The sequence below is a fragment of the Ictidomys tridecemlineatus genome, chromosome 9 (genome assembly GCF_052094955.1).
Source record: "Ictidomys tridecemlineatus isolate mIctTri1 chromosome 9, mIctTri1.hap1, whole genome shotgun sequence".
Classification (NCBI taxonomy): domain Eukaryota; kingdom Metazoa; phylum Chordata; class Mammalia; order Rodentia; family Sciuridae; genus Ictidomys; species Ictidomys tridecemlineatus.
Window position 1 is genome coordinate 65,129,472 of NC_135485.1, and position 22,213 is coordinate 65,151,684.

General features: G+C 33.7%; 1 protein-coding gene across 10 annotated transcripts in view; it reads right to left on the bottom strand.

Moving 5' to 3' along the window:
* Wdfy3 (WD repeat and FYVE domain containing 3) overlaps positions 1 to 22,213 on the bottom strand; it is a 249,231-nt gene that overhangs the window by 35,187 nt on the left and 191,831 nt on the right. For 8 of the 10 annotated variants that reach the window (XM_078021529.1, XM_078021532.1, XM_078021536.1 and 5 more), the window contains 11 exons: positions 22,072 to 22,149; positions 20,498 to 20,725; positions 17,404 to 17,457; positions 15,033 to 15,201; positions 12,267 to 12,430; positions 9,015 to 9,163; positions 7,734 to 7,854; positions 6,545 to 6,630; positions 4,697 to 4,777; positions 1,239 to 1,293; positions 861 to 980 (listed from right to left, as the gene is read on the bottom strand). In XM_078021529.1, coding sequence (XP_077877655.1) covers positions 861 to 980; positions 1,239 to 1,293; positions 4,697 to 4,777; positions 6,545 to 6,630; positions 7,734 to 7,854; positions 9,015 to 9,163; positions 12,267 to 12,430; positions 15,033 to 15,201; positions 17,404 to 17,457; positions 20,498 to 20,725; positions 22,072 to 22,149 — 1,305 coding nt within the window. The remainder of the gene's footprint in view (positions 1 to 860; positions 981 to 1,238; positions 1,294 to 4,696; positions 4,778 to 6,544; positions 6,631 to 7,733; positions 7,855 to 9,014; positions 9,164 to 12,266; positions 12,431 to 15,032; positions 15,202 to 17,403; positions 17,458 to 20,497; positions 20,726 to 22,071; positions 22,150 to 22,213) is intronic. The other 2 variants (XM_078021535.1, XM_078021533.1) reach the window with 1 other exon arrangement.

Here is a 22,213-nt window from a genome sequence, read left to right on the forward strand (position 1 = left end):
CTTCCTCTTCTCCATAATTACATTATTCACCCAAATATGTATAGATATGCATATTAACTACACATGCCCTATAGGGATTCACACATCAAATGTACTCACATACACCCATGAAGGTAGGGTTGACTTCTGTTCTTTCATTACATTAAAATTTTCTGAGGACAGAAGCTTTCTTCTTTTCCCCTAATATGATGATGTATAAAAATTCTGACAAAAAAGCAGTTCTTATTTTGATGAATGAAAAGGTCCAATGAGTTTCTTAATTTTAGGAGTAATTAATCTTTTTTTTTTTTCCTTTTCTTGTTTGTCTATCAAGGGCCAAGCTTCTCTTTTTTTATCCTGTTACTAGTTCATTTCAGAGCTAATCAGATCTTGGTAAGACAGAAAGCGAAGGATGAGAGGAAAGATAACATTTCTATTTATCTTCATACTGACTTTTATCCCTAAGTCGTGTACATGCTTACTTGTTAGAAATGTTCTCCCAAGACTTCTTAGAAAAGTACACAAAAATTTGTTTTTCATGGCAGGAATATTTTGAAGAAGAGTCACTTCACAAATATTTACAGAAACAATTCAAACTACACGATGGGTTTTGACATTAACCAATGGAAACCATTAGTTAATGCTTAAGGAAAGTGAATGGGCATGTGAATTAATGCTCAACACCCCCAAGTGGATCAATTATTTAAATCTTTTATATTGTATGTCCAAAATAAAACACTACTCATCCTCTTGAAGTAAATGCCTGTACCTACAGAGAACACTAAACTATAAAGTAAATAAGATATTTGGGCAAGTTTATTATCTTTAAATTTTTTGAGGGGGGAATATATTTCACTTAGGCAAAGTGATTTGAGATTTACCTCTGAGTCATAATCTGCGAGGATCCAGGGAAAGACAGGATACTGCATGAGATCATTGTATGATCTGCCAGCCAAAGTGTTCAAGTGCATCAAATACTGGAAGTTGCTGATTTCACCTCTCTTGGAAAAGATAATAAAGATTCATTTTACAGCAGTCAATTATTTATACTTTGTTCACTTTTTAAAAGTTTATATGCAAATGAGGTACAGATAGTTGGTTTTTAATAGATTTCAGAGTATCAAAACAATTTTTTCCCCTAAAAAAACCAAAACGACAATTTTCTCTATGGTGTACATCTTCTTCATACAGCCAAAAGTTGTATGATTTAGATCCTTGACCTACAAAATTACTGAGGAAATTTATAGTCATTAACTTACCTCCCATCTCTGAGTCACAGACTTCTCTCCAACCAATGTGCTAAGCAGCCCAGATCTAAAAAATTACCACAGAATAAAATAAATTGCAGGTAATACAGTTTTAAATCTCAGCAATTATAGAATTAAAAATTTGGGGTCACCTGGTACAGGAATTTTTCAAAGTACAGGGGAACTACTAATGGGTCATAAAATCATTTTAGAGGGTTATGATAAGAATTTTAAAATATGAATAACATGCAATGAACTGAAGTAAACAGAATATCAGAAGTCATGACATATACTAAGGGAAAGTGTTTTCTGTATTAATGATTCAATTGTATGTACTGGATAGTGATATTACAAAAATAAATAAATAAATAAATAAATAAATACACACACACACACACACACACACACACACACACACACTTTAAAGTGTAGAGGTCATGGACAAAATATTTGGAAAAAAATTGATCTAATCCAACTTTTGTACTTTTTATTATAATCCCACATAAGCAGATCCAAAGACATTAATGGTATAATTGAAATTATGCAATATTTTATGCATAGTAGGTACACATTATATCTCTTTTTTAATATATACTTTTTTTAGTTGTTATTTGGACATAATATCTCTATTTATTTATTTATTTATTTATTTTTATGTGGTGCTGAGGATCAAACCCAGGGCCTTGCACGTGCTAGGCGAGCACTCTGCTGCTGAGCCACAATCCCAGCCCAGTGTATCTCTTAAGAAATATTGAGTAAGTGAATGAAAATATGAATATTTTATGAGAGGAAATTAATTGATGTTCAGGTCATTTAAAATTTATATATGGCTTTTTTGATAGCAAATTTTCTTAGAATACTATCAAGCCGTATTTAAAGTTCATCAACTTTATAACACTAATAACTAATAACTGGTCAAGGACAGGGGTTGTGGCTCACTGGCAGAAGGCTTGCTTTGCACATGTGAGGCACTAGGTTTGATCCTCAGCACCATATAAAAATAAGTAAACAAAATAAAGATACTCTGTCCATTCATAACTACAAAATATTAAAAAAAAACTGGTCAAGGCACAAAAAAGTAAAGTATTTAACTATGTTCTTTATTATCTGAAAGGGAACCAGCAGATTTGTAAGTCTTAGGTCATAGACACATCTAGCTCAATAAGACAGAACACCACTTTCTACTTCTAGATGAATTTTTTTAAGTAGGCAAATTGAAGATGCAGGATAGTCTCTCTGGAAGAAGTTATGATCACTCCTCAGTTTTGTAAGACAGAAAACAACTAAAAAGGAAGGTGAAGTAAGGAAAACATTTCTGCTTCTGACCTCTGATCTCTTAAAAGTTCTTTAAGAACTACTAACTCAGCATAGAAGGTAGTAAGAATTAAGGAATATCAAGTTTAAGATAATTTTAGCAGGTAAAAGTAGTAGCATTTTGCTTACTTCAAAAGCAGTTTCCTTAAAGCAAACTTGGCTTTAAAAAAAGTAGGAGAAAAAAAAGCCTCAATTAACTTTTTACTTTCTGTATTTATGTTAACACCATGACAAATGATTTGGGACTGAACATGTTTCTGAGGGTAACAAAAACTTTTATCTAGAGTACCTGTGTTTGCTGAGTAAACAAAAATAAAAGCAACAACTTTAAGAGAAATACATTAATTTAATGTAATTAGATGTATAAGGATTGGAATAAAGTTTTATTTACAAGTTACAGAATATTTAGTAAATTTTTTTTTTTTAAATTTGAGTACTGGGAACCAAACCCAGGGCCTCCTATATGCTAGCCAAACACTGTACCACTGAGCTACATATCCAGTCCTTCTGATAAATTTTTAAGTCATTTTCATGCATACTGTAATAATTATAGTTTTCAACACAAAAGTATTGTATGGCTCCTTTTCCAGTGAATGCAAAGACATACCAGTGACTGAATAACTGCAAATAGAGCTAGATATATGAATTCTTGAAAAGGGTATCTCATTCAGAGAGACTTACTAAGATTAAAAGCAACTTTAACAGCACAAAGGAACCAACGACATGTCTGAATATATAACAATATAAATTTTAATTAATTATTACTTCTGGTATTGAGGACTGAGCTATGTCCCCAGCCCCCTCTCCCCCTTTTAATATTCTTTTAGTTGTCAATAGATCTTTATTTTATTTATTTATATTCAGTGCTGAGAAACCCAGGGCCTTACACATACAAGGTGCATACTCTACCATTGAGCCATAACCCCAGCCCCCACAGCTCTTTTTATTTTATTTTAATCTTAAAACAAGGTCTCACTAAATTGCAGAAGCTAGTCTTGAACTTGGGATCTTTCTGCCTCAGCCTCCTATTTAACTAGGAATATAGGAGTGCTCCAACTCCACCTATCCTGACAGAAGTTTAAATTTAAATATCAGAGAGCAAAAGAGAAAGGAAAGTTGGCAATTTGTGACAAATAAGTGAAGCAAAGGAAAAATAAATACTTTATTACTGAAAAACACCTCGTAAATTGATAATAGGAACACAAAGGAAAAATGGGCAAAAGATTTGTGATTTTCAATGATTAAAATGATAAACATATATGGAGTTCAAGCTTGTTAATAATTAAACATATATCTAAAAATGAGAATAAATATTAAACCAGTAAGATTTTAAAAATTAACATACAAATCAAGCAAGTATTATAGGGACAAAGCAAACCTCTCTAATAATGGTACAATATAAACTCGTATAATTATTATGAATATCAGGTTATTTTTGTGAATCAAGAGCCTTAACATTCATAAACTTTATTATACTAAAGGGACTCTATCCTACAAAATAATGAGGACTCACATTTCCAGTATCATAATAAGAAAATCCATAAAGACAAAAAGAAAAATCAGAGTGATGGAACACACTTATAATCCTAGTGACTAAGGTGGCTGAGGCAGAAGAATTCCAAGTTCAAGGCCAGCTTAAATAACTTAGTGAGACCCTCAACAATCTAGTGAGATCCTGACTCAACATAAAAAAAGGAATGAGGATGTAGCTCAGTGGTAAAGTGCTCCTGGGTTCAATATAAAATACCAAACCAAACAAAAAACCCAAGATGTTTTATACATCTGATGAACAGGTTAAATAAAATAAAATTTATGAATAAAATTTATGCTTCTGAAGACTTTTTTAAAGATGGGTGAAATATTTAAATATAGCACTAAATAGAAGCAGAATAAATACTTGTATTCAAAGTACAAATTCAAGTGTATGCCTAACAACATATGTATCCTAAAAGATTAGAAAGGGTATTGATCAAAATAATTTGAATAAGTAATTACGTGTGTTTTTCTTTCTTTTCCTTCTAGTTTCAGTATTTAAAACATTTCTACAACCACCATGGGCTATAGAAACACTATTAAATAAGTTAAATTTTACTCTCCAGATACAAGTCATCTTAAATTTATGATTAACTAAAATGTGCAAGAAGCTCACCACCTACCCCTGCTCCACACTAGTGTTCGGCCGCTGCCCAGACACAGATTCTGAACTGTCAGTTAGAGATGGCACTACTGCCAAAAACCTGGAAAATTTAGAAATAGATAAAATTGCAAATGAAGTCTCAGTGACAATCTAATGAAAGCTTAAAAATGGATGATTCATGTACATCTCCATTATTGCAATGACCCTCCCATTTCCCAGTAAACGGCAGGAAAAGGGAATAGATAATAATTAAAACACAAAATATAAAGGTCCACAGCAGATTTTAGCCTTTTACTTGTGCTGTCATGACACCCAATGGGTTTTAAAATTGATTTTCAGGAACTGAGTCACCTTGATAATATTTAATGAGGGAATTCAACTGAATATTCACATAATGGTAGATAATGATGATAGCTGAACAAATGATAAAAAAGGGACTTCACTAAAGAAATGAAGATACATAAAGACATAACTTTTATGTGATACTATAAGAAACTTTTTCTCAGAGCTGCTCTCATGTCAATATAATTTTTTTAAAGGCAAAAGAGAACTATGGGAAAATTCCTGGAATGGCTGTGGATCATGAATGTCACATATGCACAGACTTTCTCTTTACTGCAGCTAATAATCATGAGGAATAAATAACTTCCTAGCATCAGCTTTAGAAACTGACAAGATAAATAAGCAAAAGTGAATCTCAGTCACTTTCCTTAACTGTTCTCCTGTGTGAACGGAATTCTAGATTACTAATCAATAGTTCTAGGCACATTGTTTGAAGAACACATTTCACATGTGCTCACAGGTAATATTACTTTAGTCCTCCCTTATCTGCAATTCTGCTTTCCACAGTTGCAGTTACCACAGGTCAACTGTGGTCCCAAAATATTAAATGGAAGATTCCAGAAATAAACAATTTATAAGCTTACACATCTTTCATTATAATATTATTATAATTGTTCCAGTTCATTTTAGTTATTGCTATTATTCTCATATTGTGCTTAATTTGTAAATTAAACTTTATCACAAATATGGATGTATAGCAAAAAACCAAAGAATATGTAAGGCTTTAGTTCCATTTACAGTTTCTGGCCTCTGAGGAATATCCTGGAATGTATCCCTGTGGGTAAATGGGCACTACTGTACTGTCCAGCAATGATATGCAGTGCTACATGATATTAGTTATCCTGCATGGAAGTTATTTAAACACAAATGCCAGGACCTATTTCACCCTTCAAAAAGTAAGAGAAGTCTCTCATCTCTGTGATCAGTTCATGAAAGTATTATTGCTTGCATATCCATCATTATCTTTATGTACCACAATCACATACTATTTTCCTTAAAAAAGTAAAATTTAAATATAGGATGATAAAGATAAAATATGCTTAGATTAGATAAATAGCTTTATTTGACTATGCTACTTTTAAAGGAATAAAAGTATCTAATTTCCCTTCCAAGGTCAGAGAAGAGCCTAATGTGAATATAATTTCTAGGGTAACTCAGTCCTTGCACATAATAGCAATGAAAGGTACTGTCTTCATTTTGGTGAACGAAGGAAGCCTTAAGCTAGAATCATCCTTTTATATTTAAAGACATAAGACTTAGAGCTAAAAGTAACTTATAATAATCTCTACTGTCAGGATGGAAAAATGGTATTTCCCAATAGAATTCTATCATTCTAAAAACTAGTTAGAAGGATCAAGTTTTAAGAGGCTGGCAGAAATGAAACAAACATATTCTTCAAAGATGCTGATTCCCTGATCTATATTCTAGATTTTTTTTTTTTTTTAAAAACTAGCTAAACTGGTTGGTGATAGTTCCCCCCACCTCTTCCCATGATGGCATACAAAGTATTCCTACTAAACCCGACCTTTGGTAGACTTTGTTCCGAATTCCTTTTTGGAAAGCAAGGAGATAATTTCGCCCATCACCAGAGAAAACTTCAACTGCAATAGGCTGAAATGATCAGAGAGAAAAACATTAGGATAAAACATATCACAAATAAGATTATATATAATTTTTTACATTTCTACAGTGTTAAAGAAATTAATTTCTTGACTGAAGAACATTTTGGGAGTCATGAATTCTTTGTAGACTAAACTACACAATAAAAGATTTTTCTTGTTCTACACAATAAAAGATTTTTCTTATTCTACACAATTTATTTAGAAAAACTTTGAAAATAGAATGAAAAACAAAGTAATTATAAAATTATAAATTTCTAAAATTATAGTGGAAGAAATAATGATTTTTATGTTAAAAGACTGTTGGAAGTTGCTAATAAACTGTGGGCTTGTCTAAGCCACGTCTAAGTGGAGGCTGCCCCTTGGAGAACTCTTGCTGTAATCTCACCAATCTGAGACAGCTTCGTTGCCTTGGAAAATCTCCTCCTCAAAGAGAATTGTGTGATATCACAGAATTTATTGGCTTAGACAGTCCTATGTTCAAAGGGAAGTCCCTGGAAGTAGAGAGAGATACCAGTGCCCCAACTAGCCTTGTGGGGCCAGCTGCCTGGAGGAGGAAGAATTACTGGGCAAGTGATAAGTCCCCAACCAGGCCAACTTCCACACAGCCTTTCCTTCTTGTTTACCTTGAAGAACTCCTCCTCACAATAAATTACTCTAGAGTGTTTCAAACAGGCTTCCCTTTGTTAGAATCAGACCCATAAGGTCTTTCCACCTGTCAAGCCCCTGCTTTAAAAAATATTTTCTGCGTCTTCTACTTTATTTCTTGATATAACTTTTTTGGACTTTCATTTCCAGCTGACCCACAACTCCAAGTGTTATTATTCCCTCCCCAAGCAGGCCTCAGGTGACAAAAGACAATTAAAATGTTGATTTAGAAAACTTCAGGGAAAGATGAACCAGAAAAATAACAAATTTTACGTTGCACTTAAAAAGGGAGAGGTACATTATACAGAGTTATGCACTCATGTGACCTGAGCTTGTCTAAAGAATAATGTGGACTCTATAGAGAATTTTCACGGCACATATCAGTTTAAAAATATATTCCAAACAAAGGCACCTAACAAAATGATTAGAACCACTAAATCATCTTACCTGTAGGAGATACCTCCTTTTATGCACTTCCTTGATATCCTCATATGCAAAAATGCTGCATGTTCTCTTGAGTTGACTGGGCCCTTGTCTGGCTCCTCTAGGGATAATTGGTTCATGCATACTATAAGCAGCAGAGAGAAAGGAAATAAATAAATAAATAAACTAGAAAGAAATAAATTCACTGCTCAAAAAGGGTGTACTATTTTTAATAAATGAATAAGAAGAGGAACAATATATCAGAATTCTCAGTTAAAGGTATGTTTTAAAAGAATAATTTGTTAGCTATCTGGCACACACACAAAAAAGTCCCTTTGATGAATACAATTTTTAAAATTCTCTTAATATTATCAGGATCAACTTTTCACAAACTTTTGGCACTCCAAAAGTTTAAATTTCTTTCAAAATCAGAAGAACAAAACCTGAACTTTTAGGTAAATAAGATGTTTTAATATATATATATATATATATATATATATATATATATATATATATATTTACATCAATAGTCACAAAACATGATTTTTAATATTTCCATATGATGCTGGGCTCTGAAAGTCAGAATGCAGCTCTTGACTGTTTAAGAAAGTAATTATTTTAAGTATGAACTACAGAGACCATGTCTGTATATCACAGTATTAAGTATTCAACATGTTAAAGGAAGGGGAAAAGCTTATGGTTTGTCTAAGGCTTCTTTTCTTCCTCTGGCTTAGTGTTCTGAGTTTTCTGTTTACCCACTATCATCTATCCTGGCACTAGCACCAGAAAATCTGGACAATGGATGAACCTCAGCTTTCCCTGCTTGAGCTTCAGGCGTGCTGCTTCTATGATACTCTGGAACACTTTCATTTATAATAGCATCTGGAGCCACCTGCATTTTTCTGCACAACTTTGTATGAACTGACACTTAGAAAACTAAACAATCTACAAATTCAGAATAAATTTATAAGTACATAGATTGGAAGATAGGTAACTTGGTGTACGATGCTATTAAGGCACAGAAATAAAATTTAGTTTTCATTTTCATGAGGTAAAATTTTTTAATTACCTTGACAAAACAGAATTACCCCTGAGAATATGTAATCTCTCTCACAGTCTCTCTCTCTCTCTCACACACACACACACACACACATACACACACACACATACACACACACACACACAAACAAATTGAGAGGTAATATTATATAGAACACAGTTTTTGTATTAAAAGGAAAATATACAAATATATTTTCTGTCTTACAAAGATAGTTGCATTTTGTATCTCTTCATACATTTACTTACTTTGGAGGTAAAGTTTCAATATCTCTTATTTCCCTCGTTGCTGTCATGGTAAATCCATCAATCACATAAAAGTGTTCTTTACCAAAAAGTAGCAGCCCCTCACTGGTATCTAGGCCCTGGACTCGAGCGCAACGGTACATATGCTGGATCTATGAAGCAAGCCACAAATATTCTTTAGTGTAGCTATAAAGAAAGTCCAGATAACTTATTTCTTCTTCTTTTTGCTTATTCTGTTATAGTAGTCTGTGAGTTAAGCACAGTAAATCTGAGTTTAAGCATTAAGAAGAATCCACCTAAGATTATAGTCTTTTTGCAAGTAACTTCAGTAAAAGCAAACAACCATTCATTCACATCATCCACCATGCATGTATTCTACCTGTGCCCTCTATTGTTTCTAGTATTCAGTGAGAGATTGAATACAGAACATGTGTACTGGCATATTATGTATTAGGTTCTACAAGTGAGGAACAAGTTAGGTGAGGTCTCTGCCATCCTGGAGCAGATACAAGAAGCTTGGCATTCATGGTAAGGAGATCAGGACAAGATGTGCCCTTTGTGAGAAAGGATGATATGGAGTACGAATGGTCTGCAGGGCCTATGAACTCTGGGTAAATTCCCAGTCTTTTCATTTCACAGTTGTAGATTTGGTCAAGTTCTCTAATTTCTCTGAATATCTGTGTTTTCATTTATAAATTTCTAATCCACAACACTGGCTTGTTTTGAAACTTATGTGAGATCATGTACATAGCCATGTTAGGAATTTCTGGCTGTCATCTCTTCCACATAGTTCACTTTCCTCTTTTTCCATAACACTCCCTGGGATTGCAACTGGAATTTGTCCTAATTTACTCCCCACCTGGATCCTGCCTCCCTGGCAGACTGTTGTGCCATTGTAAAAAGTCAAACTTGGCAGAAGTTCTGTTTTCCTCCTAGGAGGAGGAATTACTAAATCTCTCAATGTAAGCATTGTTTTCTTTTCAAAGGGCAATATCTAATTCTTAGTAAAAATTCTTTCTTGTTTAAACTCAGTTCAACAAGAATCAAAGGAAAAAAAATCAGCAACTAAATCAGAGTCAAACAAATGTCAAATAAATGTCAGTTTGAATACACTTGCTATACTATTCAAACTTAAAGCAATCAGAGCAAAAGTTGTATTCATGAGATTAAATAATTTTTTAATGAACAGAGAATAAAAAGTTGACTGCCAGAGATTGCAGGGACAAGAATGGAAGAGAAAAGATGCTGATCATAGAGTAAATAATTATATCTAAACTGGAGGGTTAGCTCTAGTGATCTGCTACTGCACTACTCAGTGGCCAAGGTGAATAACAGTGCATTAGATATTCCAAAATTGCTAAAGTATACTTAACATTTTCACCATGCACAAAAATTGTAAATTGGTGAAGGGATGGATATGTTAGTTAGCTTGATTGAATCTTTCTGTAATATTTTTAGACCCCTCCTAAATATCATATTGTATTCCATAAATGTATAAAATTAGTCAATTAAAATATAATTAAAAAAGTAAACAAAAGTTCTAAAAAGGAAAGCATTGCAATAAATTTTCTAAAACATCTAAATGGAAGTCAGTGTTCATTACCACATTTGAATCAGAAAAGGGTAGACTGTAAGAGAGACAATCCTGATGTACTCTTATTTTGGGGGTGGTGGTGGTACTGGGACTGAACCCAGGGCCTCACACGTTAGATCTGTGCTCTACCACTGAGCCATACCCTCAGCCCCCTGATGTACTATTAAAATAACTCTATTTGCAGTATAATATCTACATATGTATACACACAGAAAAAATGTTTATTTCATAAGTGTATACCTTAATACAAAGTTTTAAATGCTAAAAATACAGTGTAGTGAGCCAGTAACATTCAGATTAAGGCACAGGAATCCACTCCCCCTTCCAGGACCCCCAAGCAGACTCTCTTGTGCTTCATTCCTACCTAAAATGCTTTTACAGTTACATGATTGGTTCTCTGTATATTTTAACTGAGGATTAATCAGGGCATATATGTGAACAGAAATGTTTTAATTATACTCCAACTTCTGATTACTACTTCTTAGTGGGTTTGATCTCAATAGTTATACACCAAGATCTAACATAATAAGCAAAAAGGACATTCTTTTAAGGTAATACTCACTAAAAAGTCAATTCCTTCCTCCCTTCTTTTCCTTTGTTTATCCAAAAAATTATTCTTTTATTTGAAGGTTTATTGCGTATCTTTCATGTGACTAGAACTAAATAAGGAGGTGGGTTAGGAAAAATAATGCTTGCCTATAAGGGCTCACCATTCAGGAGAAAAGAGAGACAGGAATAAATAATTATGAAAAGAGAATACAGAATGACAAGCTTGTGCTGGCAAAGCAGATAGAAAGGCTTCTTGCATATGAGACTTACACACATTCAAATAATGAACAGATGACAGTCAGGAGAATAGAGGTTATACATGTGAGAGAGGGTCATTTTGGGAGGAAAAACTACGAGTACAGAGTTTAAAAATATGGTGGGGGGCTGGGGATGTGGCTCAAGAGGTAGCGTGCTTGTCTGGCCTGCGTGCGGCCCGGGTTCTATCCTCAGCACCACATACAAACAAAGATGCTGTGTCCGCCAAAATAACTAAAAAATAAATATTAAAACTAACTCTCTCTCAAAAAATATTTTAAAAAATAAAAATATGGTGGGAATAATGAACTACAAGGTATACAATGCTTTAGGGGCTCAGGCAACAAGACAGTACAGTAAAATTAGCCTCAAAAAGTGGACAGGACGGAGGAGGTTGAGAGAAACAGAATGTATCATAGAGAAAAAAAGAGAACATGGCTTAAGTATAAGATTGGAGATAATAGTGGATTGGCTGAAGCTCTTTTGTAGGTGGTAACTAGATGTATAGAAATGCAGAAGAAAACAATAAGGCCAGATTACTGAGTGGATTATTTACCTAGACAAGAAACAAACCATTATGGCAAGAGCTGTAGTCTAATAAAGGATATAGAGGAAGAGACTGAATTCGGCATTAAGGGTTAATACAATATTTGATGAAACTTTATACTGTTAAAATAGTGTATATATACAGGTCAGGAAACCCCTCATAACATGAAAGAGGTGGCACACAGAACCCCCAATTTTCTTTGTACTGTATTTCACTCCAGAGGCTAAAATATTTATTTTCTACAACCACTCTACCAACTTGTCTTATAATGTTACTTAAATACAATCCTTACTTTTTAGAAGCACAGTACCTTTTCTCCTTCCTCTAATAGGCGCAGTAAGGTGGCATTGTCTGTTTTTTCCTCCCCCTCCATAGAGCTGCTCTCAGCAATCTGGTCTTGTAGTTGCTCCTGGTTCTCCTCATCTCCTCCATCAGGTGCAGAACGAGAGCGTTTTAGAGGAGGCTTGACCAGACCTACAGTATAATAACCAAGAGGACCATGTGATATTGTAGGGACCATGTAGGGGAGAAGTAGTCTCATGTAGTCTGCTATGGTTTGACTATGGGCCTTCAAATGCCCTCGTGTTAAAGGTTTGGTTCTCAGTTTGGTGCTACTGGGAGATGGTAGATCCTTTAGGTGGGCCTTGTGGAAGGAAGTTAGGTCATTTGAGAGAACTTTGGAAGGTACAGAGAGGCAGTCCAGCTCAGTGGTTAGCAGCAAAGGCTTGGGAGGTATGACTTTGGAAAATTATTTGCCCCTTTTGAACCTCAGTTTTCTCATTTATAAAAGTGGTACAGGAATAGTATCTACATCAGAGGGTTGTTGGAGGACTAATGAGGTAATTCATGTAAAGTGCTTAGTATTATGATTATTGCACAGTAAATTCTCAGTAAGATAAACAGAGTTTAGCATAATTAATAAAACTGTGTTGCTTATAGACCAGTGCCACTAAGGGGATGTCATGAATAAATGGTCAATTTCTGGCATAAAAATAAAGATAGCAACTTACAAACATATTATAAGAGATCCCACTTATTTGGAGGCTCATGAACACTGGTCAGGACTCATTTCACAAATGGTATATTTTTTCATACATGAATAAATTTAGTCAAAATGAATCAAAGAGATTAGAAACAGAATTTTTTATAATTCAGGAACAGATCATTTATTTTCAAATTAAGGAAATACTTTAATGCCAAAGATTGATAACTATATTAAAAATCATAAAAGGAGGATGATAGTAATCAGTGAGATTCCAAAGTACGGGAAGGTCTCAAATGCACTCTAAATCACACATTTAATTAATATGTAATTAATTAACATTAATTAAAATATTCCTCAATTACACCATCAAAAATAATATTATAGCTGTCAGTAATGATTGCTCTAATCACTTTGGAAAAGTATAAATCAGCCTTTTAGGAGTCTTATCTTTTGAACATTAGTTATCAGAGGTTTGCTTTGCCTTGACAAGAACCTTATTTTCATATACAAAAGAGTACAGTCATTATTCAGGAAAGAGAAAATCCTGATTAGAACATCTGCAAAGGTGGAATTATTTTTAGGTTAATGAGTCAAAACTTTCAACTCTATGTGTAGTATAACATCTTGTATATTACACCAATATTTGTGATGTTAGTTCAATTACAGAAGGAAAATCAGGGCAGAGAAGTTAAGTGCCAATGACCCAAACAGGAGTCTAACTGAATTATAATTTGGCTTACATTCAGGAACTAATGCTTTGAACCCAATTTTATAACTTTGCTGGTGTCATGTCAGCAAAATTAGAAGGCTTTAACTTCTGTTCACTTATTAAAAGTTTCACAGATTCTATGATGATATTAGATCAGTTATGAAATATTCAGTAAGTCAGAATCATCACAGGAGAATAGATAAGTTATAATACTGGGGAAAGTAAAACACCATTTAAGATGGCAGTTTTTTGGACACAGTTGTATATGATTAATTTTTTAAAAATACTAGGACCTGAAACTCATTTTTAATTTATTAATGATTTTAAAACTTATTTTTAATCCGCCTGCTTTTAATTTAGAACCTTTCAATTAAAACTTCTAAATTTATATTCCAGAGTTTTATTTTTTGAAAATGAGAAGACTTTTGAATTTATGGTCGATCAGTGATCTAAAAAAAAATTAAAACAATGGATTGATCTACTTATTTAATATTGATTAAATCCCCATTTTGTGTCAGACATCTGCCAAAAGCTATCAGGGAATCTCTGGCTCTGAGAAAGAGTCACTAATTACAGGAACACGTACAGCAATGAAAACTCAATGATCCTGCTTAAGAGATTTATAAGCAAAGTGCTGTCGGTGAACAGAGAAATTACAAAAGGTTTCTGAGGACAGTTTGATATTTCACCTGTCTTCAAGACTGGATAAGATTTGTTCAGGTACAGATCACGGAAAAACTTTAGGAAGGAGGAAGACAGCATTTGAGTTAAAGGTATATACATATATATAAAGTTATAAAATGAAAAAAATCCATGCCATTTTAGTCAAATTCATCATCTACCAAGTTCCTGAAGTCTATGTTTGAGATTCTCTCAGTTCATAGGAAGAAAAACCATTATTTCATATTGTTGGCTAAGGTATACTAGTGAAACAGTACATTTTTTCCTCCTCAGTATTGTGAATTACACCAAGGGGAGCTTGACCACTGAGCTATATGCTTAGCCCTCTAATTTTTTATTTTGAGAGAGGGTCTCACTAAGTTGCCCAGGCTGGTCTCAAAATTGCAATCTTCCTCCCTCAGTTTCTTGAGTAGCTGGGGTTACAGGCATGTGCCATCATATTGGGCTAGTGGTTATTATTTTATATATTTATTTAGTTATCTGGGCTTTCGCTTAAAATACCAGGTGCCACACAAGTCAGTGAACATACTATACAAACCTGGAAATTATCTGTTTCTGTTTGTCAGCTTTTAAGAAGGATGGGTTGGTAAAATATGTGCAAATACTTCTCAGACTGGCCCTTAAAATTGCTCATGTTTTCATATAGATATATAAGCAATGCACCAAATGTGTTTTAATCAGAACCAAAGAGGAAAGCTGACCTTTGACTTTAGCAATTGTGTCTTCACCATGCTCTGGCTCTTGCTGAGTGGCTTCACCTTCGGTACTCTCTACTATGGCATCCTGGACAATGGCTGGATTGCCAGAGGCCAGTCGCATGTAGTATTCTTTACTGTCATAACTTATGGCTCTTCTGTATCGGGCAGGTTTCTAAGAAATAACAAAAGATTATGACTCAGAAAATTATCTCCAAGAATTAAAACACAAGCTTCTTGAGAAAAGGCATGCTGTCAAGATGTCTTTGTGTTCCCTTTGATAGGGGCTTTTAGCTGATGATTCACAATAAATTTACAAGACTTCTGGGTTACGTTTCTCTGTTTTAAAATTTCATTAATTTTTTAAATAATATACATAAATAACAATATTAACAGTTTTGTTCTTTGACAAACAGAAACAGAATTTCCAGATCTGTGCAGTATGCCCTGATGGATCCGAAAACCTCCATTATGAAGGGCATCCTGCTGCAGGGGTGCATATGGGTTGTGAGGAGCCTGGAACTTTGCTCTTTACTTCCACCACAAGTAAAGTAAAAAATTAGGAGGGCCACCTTCCAGTTGGAAGTGTTTGCCTCAGATACTTGAAGGAAGAGAATCAGAAATGCTTATCATTCCCCATAGTGCAAGGTTTCTCTGGAACCCTGGAAATGGACACCCCTTTCTGAGGTCTGACCCAACAGAGGCAAGTAGTTTCATTGCAGATGGTGTTTTTTAGTTAACCTCTACTATGAGCTGCTACTTCCCAATTTAGTTCTAACTAAATCTGAATGTTTGCTAAAACATTCTTGTTGGTTGTGTAAAAGAATATGATCTATAAATATACAGATAAGGAGTATAGTGGAACATACAGAAGTGCATTTTGGTTAAGATATTAATTACTTAAGAAACATAAGATTTCTTTCATGTTTTGAAATACGCATGCCATAAGAATTTTATTAAATTTTTTAAAAAATAATTTATCTTTATTCTAAAGCCAGGTTCTTTAAATCATGAATAATAAGAGAGTAAGGTCTAAAATATCCTACAACATTTAAAATCACAGAGAAGAAAATTATATGTATGTAGATTCTTAAAATTTGAATTAAACCCAGAGTTTTAAATAATTAATGGAATTTGAAACATATTTTTCAACCTTTCTCTTCTAAGTATTATTTTACTTCTCCTTTGCTATGAATATCTAATTTAAAATATTCTACTGTCTCATATTCTTCAAACTTGAGTAGTCAATATGTATTTATTTTAAGCAACTGCCTCCCTTCCTTTTAAAAGCATTTCCAACTATAATGCAAAAGATGTCCAGTTGGGTTATATATTTATACTGAAATACTGAACCAATTTAGGATAAAAATATACCTAACTGAAACCACATTACTCTTCTTTTAGCTTCAGGTAAAGTCTCACAGAATTAAGAGAGCTGCAAACAAACTGAGGGATGATATGCAGCTAATGAAAACTGAAAAATATTACATGACCTAGCAAAGTATTAAAATGATGTAAAATAATATTACACCATGGTAGGATCAAACTGATGTGCAAATTAATAAGATCAGTGCAATATTTTTTTTAAATGAAAAAAATGGCAGTACACTTTGTACCATAACAATTCTTTTATATGAGGTATGACAATCATCTTCAACTCAAAACTGTTGATATTTAACAAGATGATGGCATAGTTAGTGATGGGCAAGACAATGAATTAATAGACGTGGGACAATATCTGCTTTTTTACTGATTTCATACACACATATAAACTGGACCTATAAGGATTTTTTCAAAAATAATTTGAGGTACACTTTTCTTTCTTTCTTTCTTTTTTTTTTTTTTACTGAATTATGTATTGAACCTTTCCAGAAAAAAAAACCAAAATTTTATATACCAACTAAAATAAATTAAAATCGTAATTTAGACAGCAACCATACATAGTTTCCATTAGTTCCTTGAAACAGTGAAACAATAATTGTAAAAGGGATATTCCTACATTCTCAAAATATCTAGAAGAATTAAATAATTGAAATAAAAAAGTTGAAGATGCCAGGCTGCCCGTTACTAACATGCCTCGTGATATGTTAGTTATGCGTGAAGCCAGACATACTTTACAGTGAAAACAGTGACTATTCAGCCTGTTAGTGAGCAGCAGGCAAACCCCAGAAAGAGCTAATTAGAACAAAGCCTAGAAAGAGTAACACAGGGTTTATCAGCAGGAATGACACCAACTTTTCAACTCTTAGGAACTTAGAACAAATTGAAAGTCAATCTGTTAAGTTAGTCTAGTCTACCATGCACGAAACAAAACAAAACAGAAAAGCAAAAAAAACTGCGAGTAGTTTGCACTCTTTTGTGGTAATTTGTGTTTTACCTTTTGAGGAATGATATCATCAGGTGTCTCAGGTTGTTTACTTGGGATCTCAGACTGAAAACAGGGTATTAAGTACAGACACATCAGAAAAAAAATACATAAAGAAGAACACAAAAATAAAATTTTCTTTAGGACTGCACAAAGTATGGAAGATGTACTCATTCACTCAAAGGAAATGAACATGGTATCTCAGCAGCTCAATCTAATCAGTATCTTGTGGTTATTTTCTCTTTGATCAGAAGTAGTTTTAACTAAATCTTAAAAACTTCAAAAGTCTGAGTACTAGTGAACGGAACAAACTCTTAAATGGCACAAGATACTATTGTCATGGATGGTTTACAGGCAACTCTGTAGTTTTCAAAAGGGAAAAACCCCACAATCTGACTAATTTATCCTCTGGCTAGCGAGGGTCTTCAATTTTCCTTTCCCTACAAACATCCCCAGGTCTGTGATGGAACCGAGCAACTGTGTGGTTTAAGCTACCATCTACTATACACTCTCACACAAAGAGCACTAAGTGCTTGTTAGTAAAATATACACCTGCCCCTGAAGCCCAAGAAGTTATACTCCCTTGACTATTTCTATAGATACCACCTAGGAAAGGCTGAAAGCAGAAGGTAGACAGAATCATCAGTCCCCAAACCAAGAGCTAGGTAGTCACTTGATTATCAGGAAGGCAGTTTCTGCAGAGATGTTGTCTTATGCTTATGCACATAAACACACAGGTAGCTACAGAGACAATACACAGCCAAGAATGACTTCAAGTGTTCTTTCTTTCATGGTGTAAATCTGCAGATGACTGCTGTACCATTCTGTACAGTACACATGAAAAGCAAATGTTTTCACAGATGCTTGCTTTCTTAGGCAAAACAAGCACCATACCACTGGCATACTTTTAAAAACTTCACATGGTTTTAATGAATCTCTTTAAAAGCAAATATTATACCTACATTGAAGGATAATCTTTAAAATACATGTCAGTGTTCTCTATTTTGGGAAGGGCTTTGGTGCCATAAATGTAGTATACATATTTACTAAAACTTACTGAAGGACCACAATACAATAAAGGTATTTTAAAGGCAAAAACAGATCAGGAAATATACCAAAAAAAAAAAAACAAAGAAAATTACTGAATAGTACATTAAAGATTGGTGTATTTCATTGCATATAAAATTATCTCAAAAAAGAATTATAAAAATATTGAACTCTAATTAATCATATGCACAGAGAAGTGTTTTTGACATTCAACTCACATTGAAATTCATAAAAATAAGATAAATTGCTGAACAGGTAATGAGATAAACCAATAGAACAAAATGGACCAGTTACTATTCTCAAATCCAACTTTGGGGATTTACTGTATTTTTGACTGTATAGCCCCAACAGAAATCTAGAAAAGGGGTTTCTTAACTTTTCTAGGTCAGTTTCTCATCTGTTAAGTTAGGGTAATATGAAGTGAATTTCAGTGCGCCTCTATGAGATTTAAATGAAACTGCATAAGCAGCTCACTGTGCTCTGTGAACACAGTCACGTATTACTTAATGACAGGAACATATCTGAGGAAAGTGCCACTAGGCAATTTCATCCTTGTGAGAGCATCATACACTGAGATGGCTGCAATGACAGTAGGCAATATACTCTAGGAGACCACTATTGTATATTTGGTCCATTTTTGACTGAAACATTGTTATGTGGCACAAGACCACATTAGTTCTATTTATTTAATTCTATGTCTTAAGTCAGTGGGTTAACAGATGCTTCCACTTTTTGATATTTTCTGTTTTCAACATTGCTGGATTGCATATTCCATAAGATAAATGTGGTATTTAACGGCCTTTCAAATTTGCAAGATATTGAACTACCAAAACTCAAACCCCAATTATTCATTTAGAAAATTTATTCCCACAGATTAACTTGCCTTATGTGTGAACTATGTATGTTGCATGAATTCCACATTTTTAGAACTATGTCCCCTTTCCCTCCACACTCCTAGTGTAATTAAATGTATCTCCAACATTTCTCAACTGCTTCTACATGTCCAATATGTAACCCATCTGTCAAAAAACAAGTTCCACATGGTGCATGCATACTTGTTCTGATTTCACAAGGCTGGGAACTCCTTGGCTTAGGTAAAATACTGATGTTAATAAGTGAACCCCAAACCCCTGAATAAGGTACTTTATTTTAATCTGATACGAAAATTTATACTTTTATAAACAAAGAAGAAAAAGATACAGATAAGGCAAAAATACTAAGGTTACTGGAAAATTAACTATTAACTGTAGTAACTATGCTTAGAAATAGAGTTCAAAAAACTTATTCCTCTTGTCTAACTGAAACTCTGTCCTATTTGACCAATGTTTCCTTATCCCCCAACTCACCAGCCTCCAGTAACCACTATTCTACTCTTGGCTTGAGTTTAATTATTTTAGATTCCACATTAAGTGAGATCATATGGAATTTGTCCTGTGTCTGGCATATTTCATTTAGTATGTCTTCCAGGCCCATTGTGGCAATGGTAGGATGTCCCTCTATTTAAAGGCTGAGTAGTATTCCACCACATATCACTTTTCTTTATCCATCTGTTACTGATAGACGCATTGATTCTAAGTAGCATCTAGACAGGCTGAACTAATAAGTATGAGATAAATGGAGGTAGGGTTCGGCATGGGGGAACAAGAGGTGATGGGTATGTATTCTATGACTGATATAATTCTAAACACTTTGGTAATTTTAACTAACTTAATCCTCTAAAAGTCCTAAGAGGTGAATATTATTTTTCCTTTTCAAGAATAAGGAAACAGAAATCTAGAGATTCCATGCCCCATCCCCAGATGGTTAAGTTGGCAGTACCAGGGTTTACATCCAGACAGTCTGGCTCTGGAGGTGGTGATCTACTGTATTACAATGTTTACTATATTTCCCTGTTTGTTACACTGCTGTATCTCCCACCCCCCACCCCAATCAATTTAATATAACCGATTGGATTTTCTAAATTAGCAATTGCAGGTAATGGACCTAATACGGGAAAATGCTTACAAATAAAGAGAAAGACTCAAAAAAGGTATTGTGAATTTTAATTCTGTATACTTACCGCCACATTTGTCTCTTGTTCTGTTTCTGGCACATAGGGGTAATGGTTATAAAACATATCATTTCGCACCATTTTTTTCCTCATTCTGCAGGGTCCTTCTGTCATCTCCAACATCCATTTGTCTAGATGGGAACCAATGGGGGGACCCCATAACCCTCGCTCCCGCAACAGCTCACACTCAATCTGGCACCACTCCTCTGTCACATACTTCAGAGCATTCTGCTGACGCTATGGGGGAAAGAATTCAGGTTGGTTTTCAAGCAAAAGCATAACTAACAATGGAAAGCCTACAGACAACAAAATTAATTATTTGGGAACAAATGCAGTCCATGACATTTCAATCAGTATCATAAAAGTACATTTATTTATAGGTAAAAAACTAATGATTCTCTGAGAATGTGGTATTGTGGTGATCCAAGGTGATTATTTTAGCATAAAGTAAATTGCAGACAGGTACAGGTTAGTATATGCAATATTACTAGAAGAGAAAGTGGAAGGAACTTATTTCTCTGGCACAGGAAAGATGGTAATATTACTTATGAAAATACACTGAAATAGTAAAAATTGTACCAAGTACAAATATGGTATGATAAGGATAAATCCTATACTCCAAAAATATAAAATAACTCCTCAAACATATATGGGAGAAATCTAGGAAAACCAGATCAAGAAATAGAGCCAACAGAAACTTGGTAAACATTTCAAAAATTTTAGATAAAGAATATAAATATGAAAGCACGAAAGGAAGCTTGATTTTCATATAAAAATAAAAGGAAATTCATTTTCTATTAGTCAATGACCTAGACACACCATTTTTCATGACTTGGGCTAAATTCTTGCTATCTGCCAAACAAAATGTTTTAACATTAGGTGATTGTAATTAATTTACTTAATGATTCACAGAATAGAAGTATACAATTTAAACTTGAAGATCTTTTTATATAAAACTAGTAAAAACGTACTGAGTGAACAATCATGAAATTACATAACAGTACTTGTATGTTCCTTGTGGGGATGATAATACTAGGGACCTAGTATTATGTCCATAAAACATTATCAGTTAATCATTTATAAATTTTTGATTGACTTAGAACAGATGCTTTGTAAACAGAATATTTAGAATAAGCTGTTGAGTAATTATGAATACAATAAGATGAGTTTGTTGAATTTAGTTTTTACTTGTAGTAAAAAAAGAATTTTATTTTGCTCATAATTTTTTACAATTTTAAGAAACATTTCAGAGAGTTTTATGCCTATTTTCACAATCTCTTTGTTAAAAGTCAGAAAGAGAAGGATGATTTTTATAATTTTATTAGGAACAAAGGTGTGTATTATGTCAGCAGTGAATTTTATCAAAATTTAGTTGTTTGTTGCTTTGTTCAATGCAGTTTACTTATAGGAAATTCAAATTTTTCTATATTATAATCAAGGGCCAAAACAGCTGATGGTCAGAATAATTAATTTCATCATCACCAACATAATCATAAAACAGGTAGGAAAATATCAGGAGAAATAGAGTCCTTGCACACCCAAGAATTGCAAAACACACCACTGCTTTGATTATGAATTCTTACCTCTTGATATTCCTTATACTGTGTATCTACTAAGTCACGAACAACAGCGATATGAGTAAACATCCACTGAGAAATCTCCTAACAATGAATGGAAAAAGAGTCTGAATATTTCACAGAATTCCTTGGAAAAAACAATTTAACT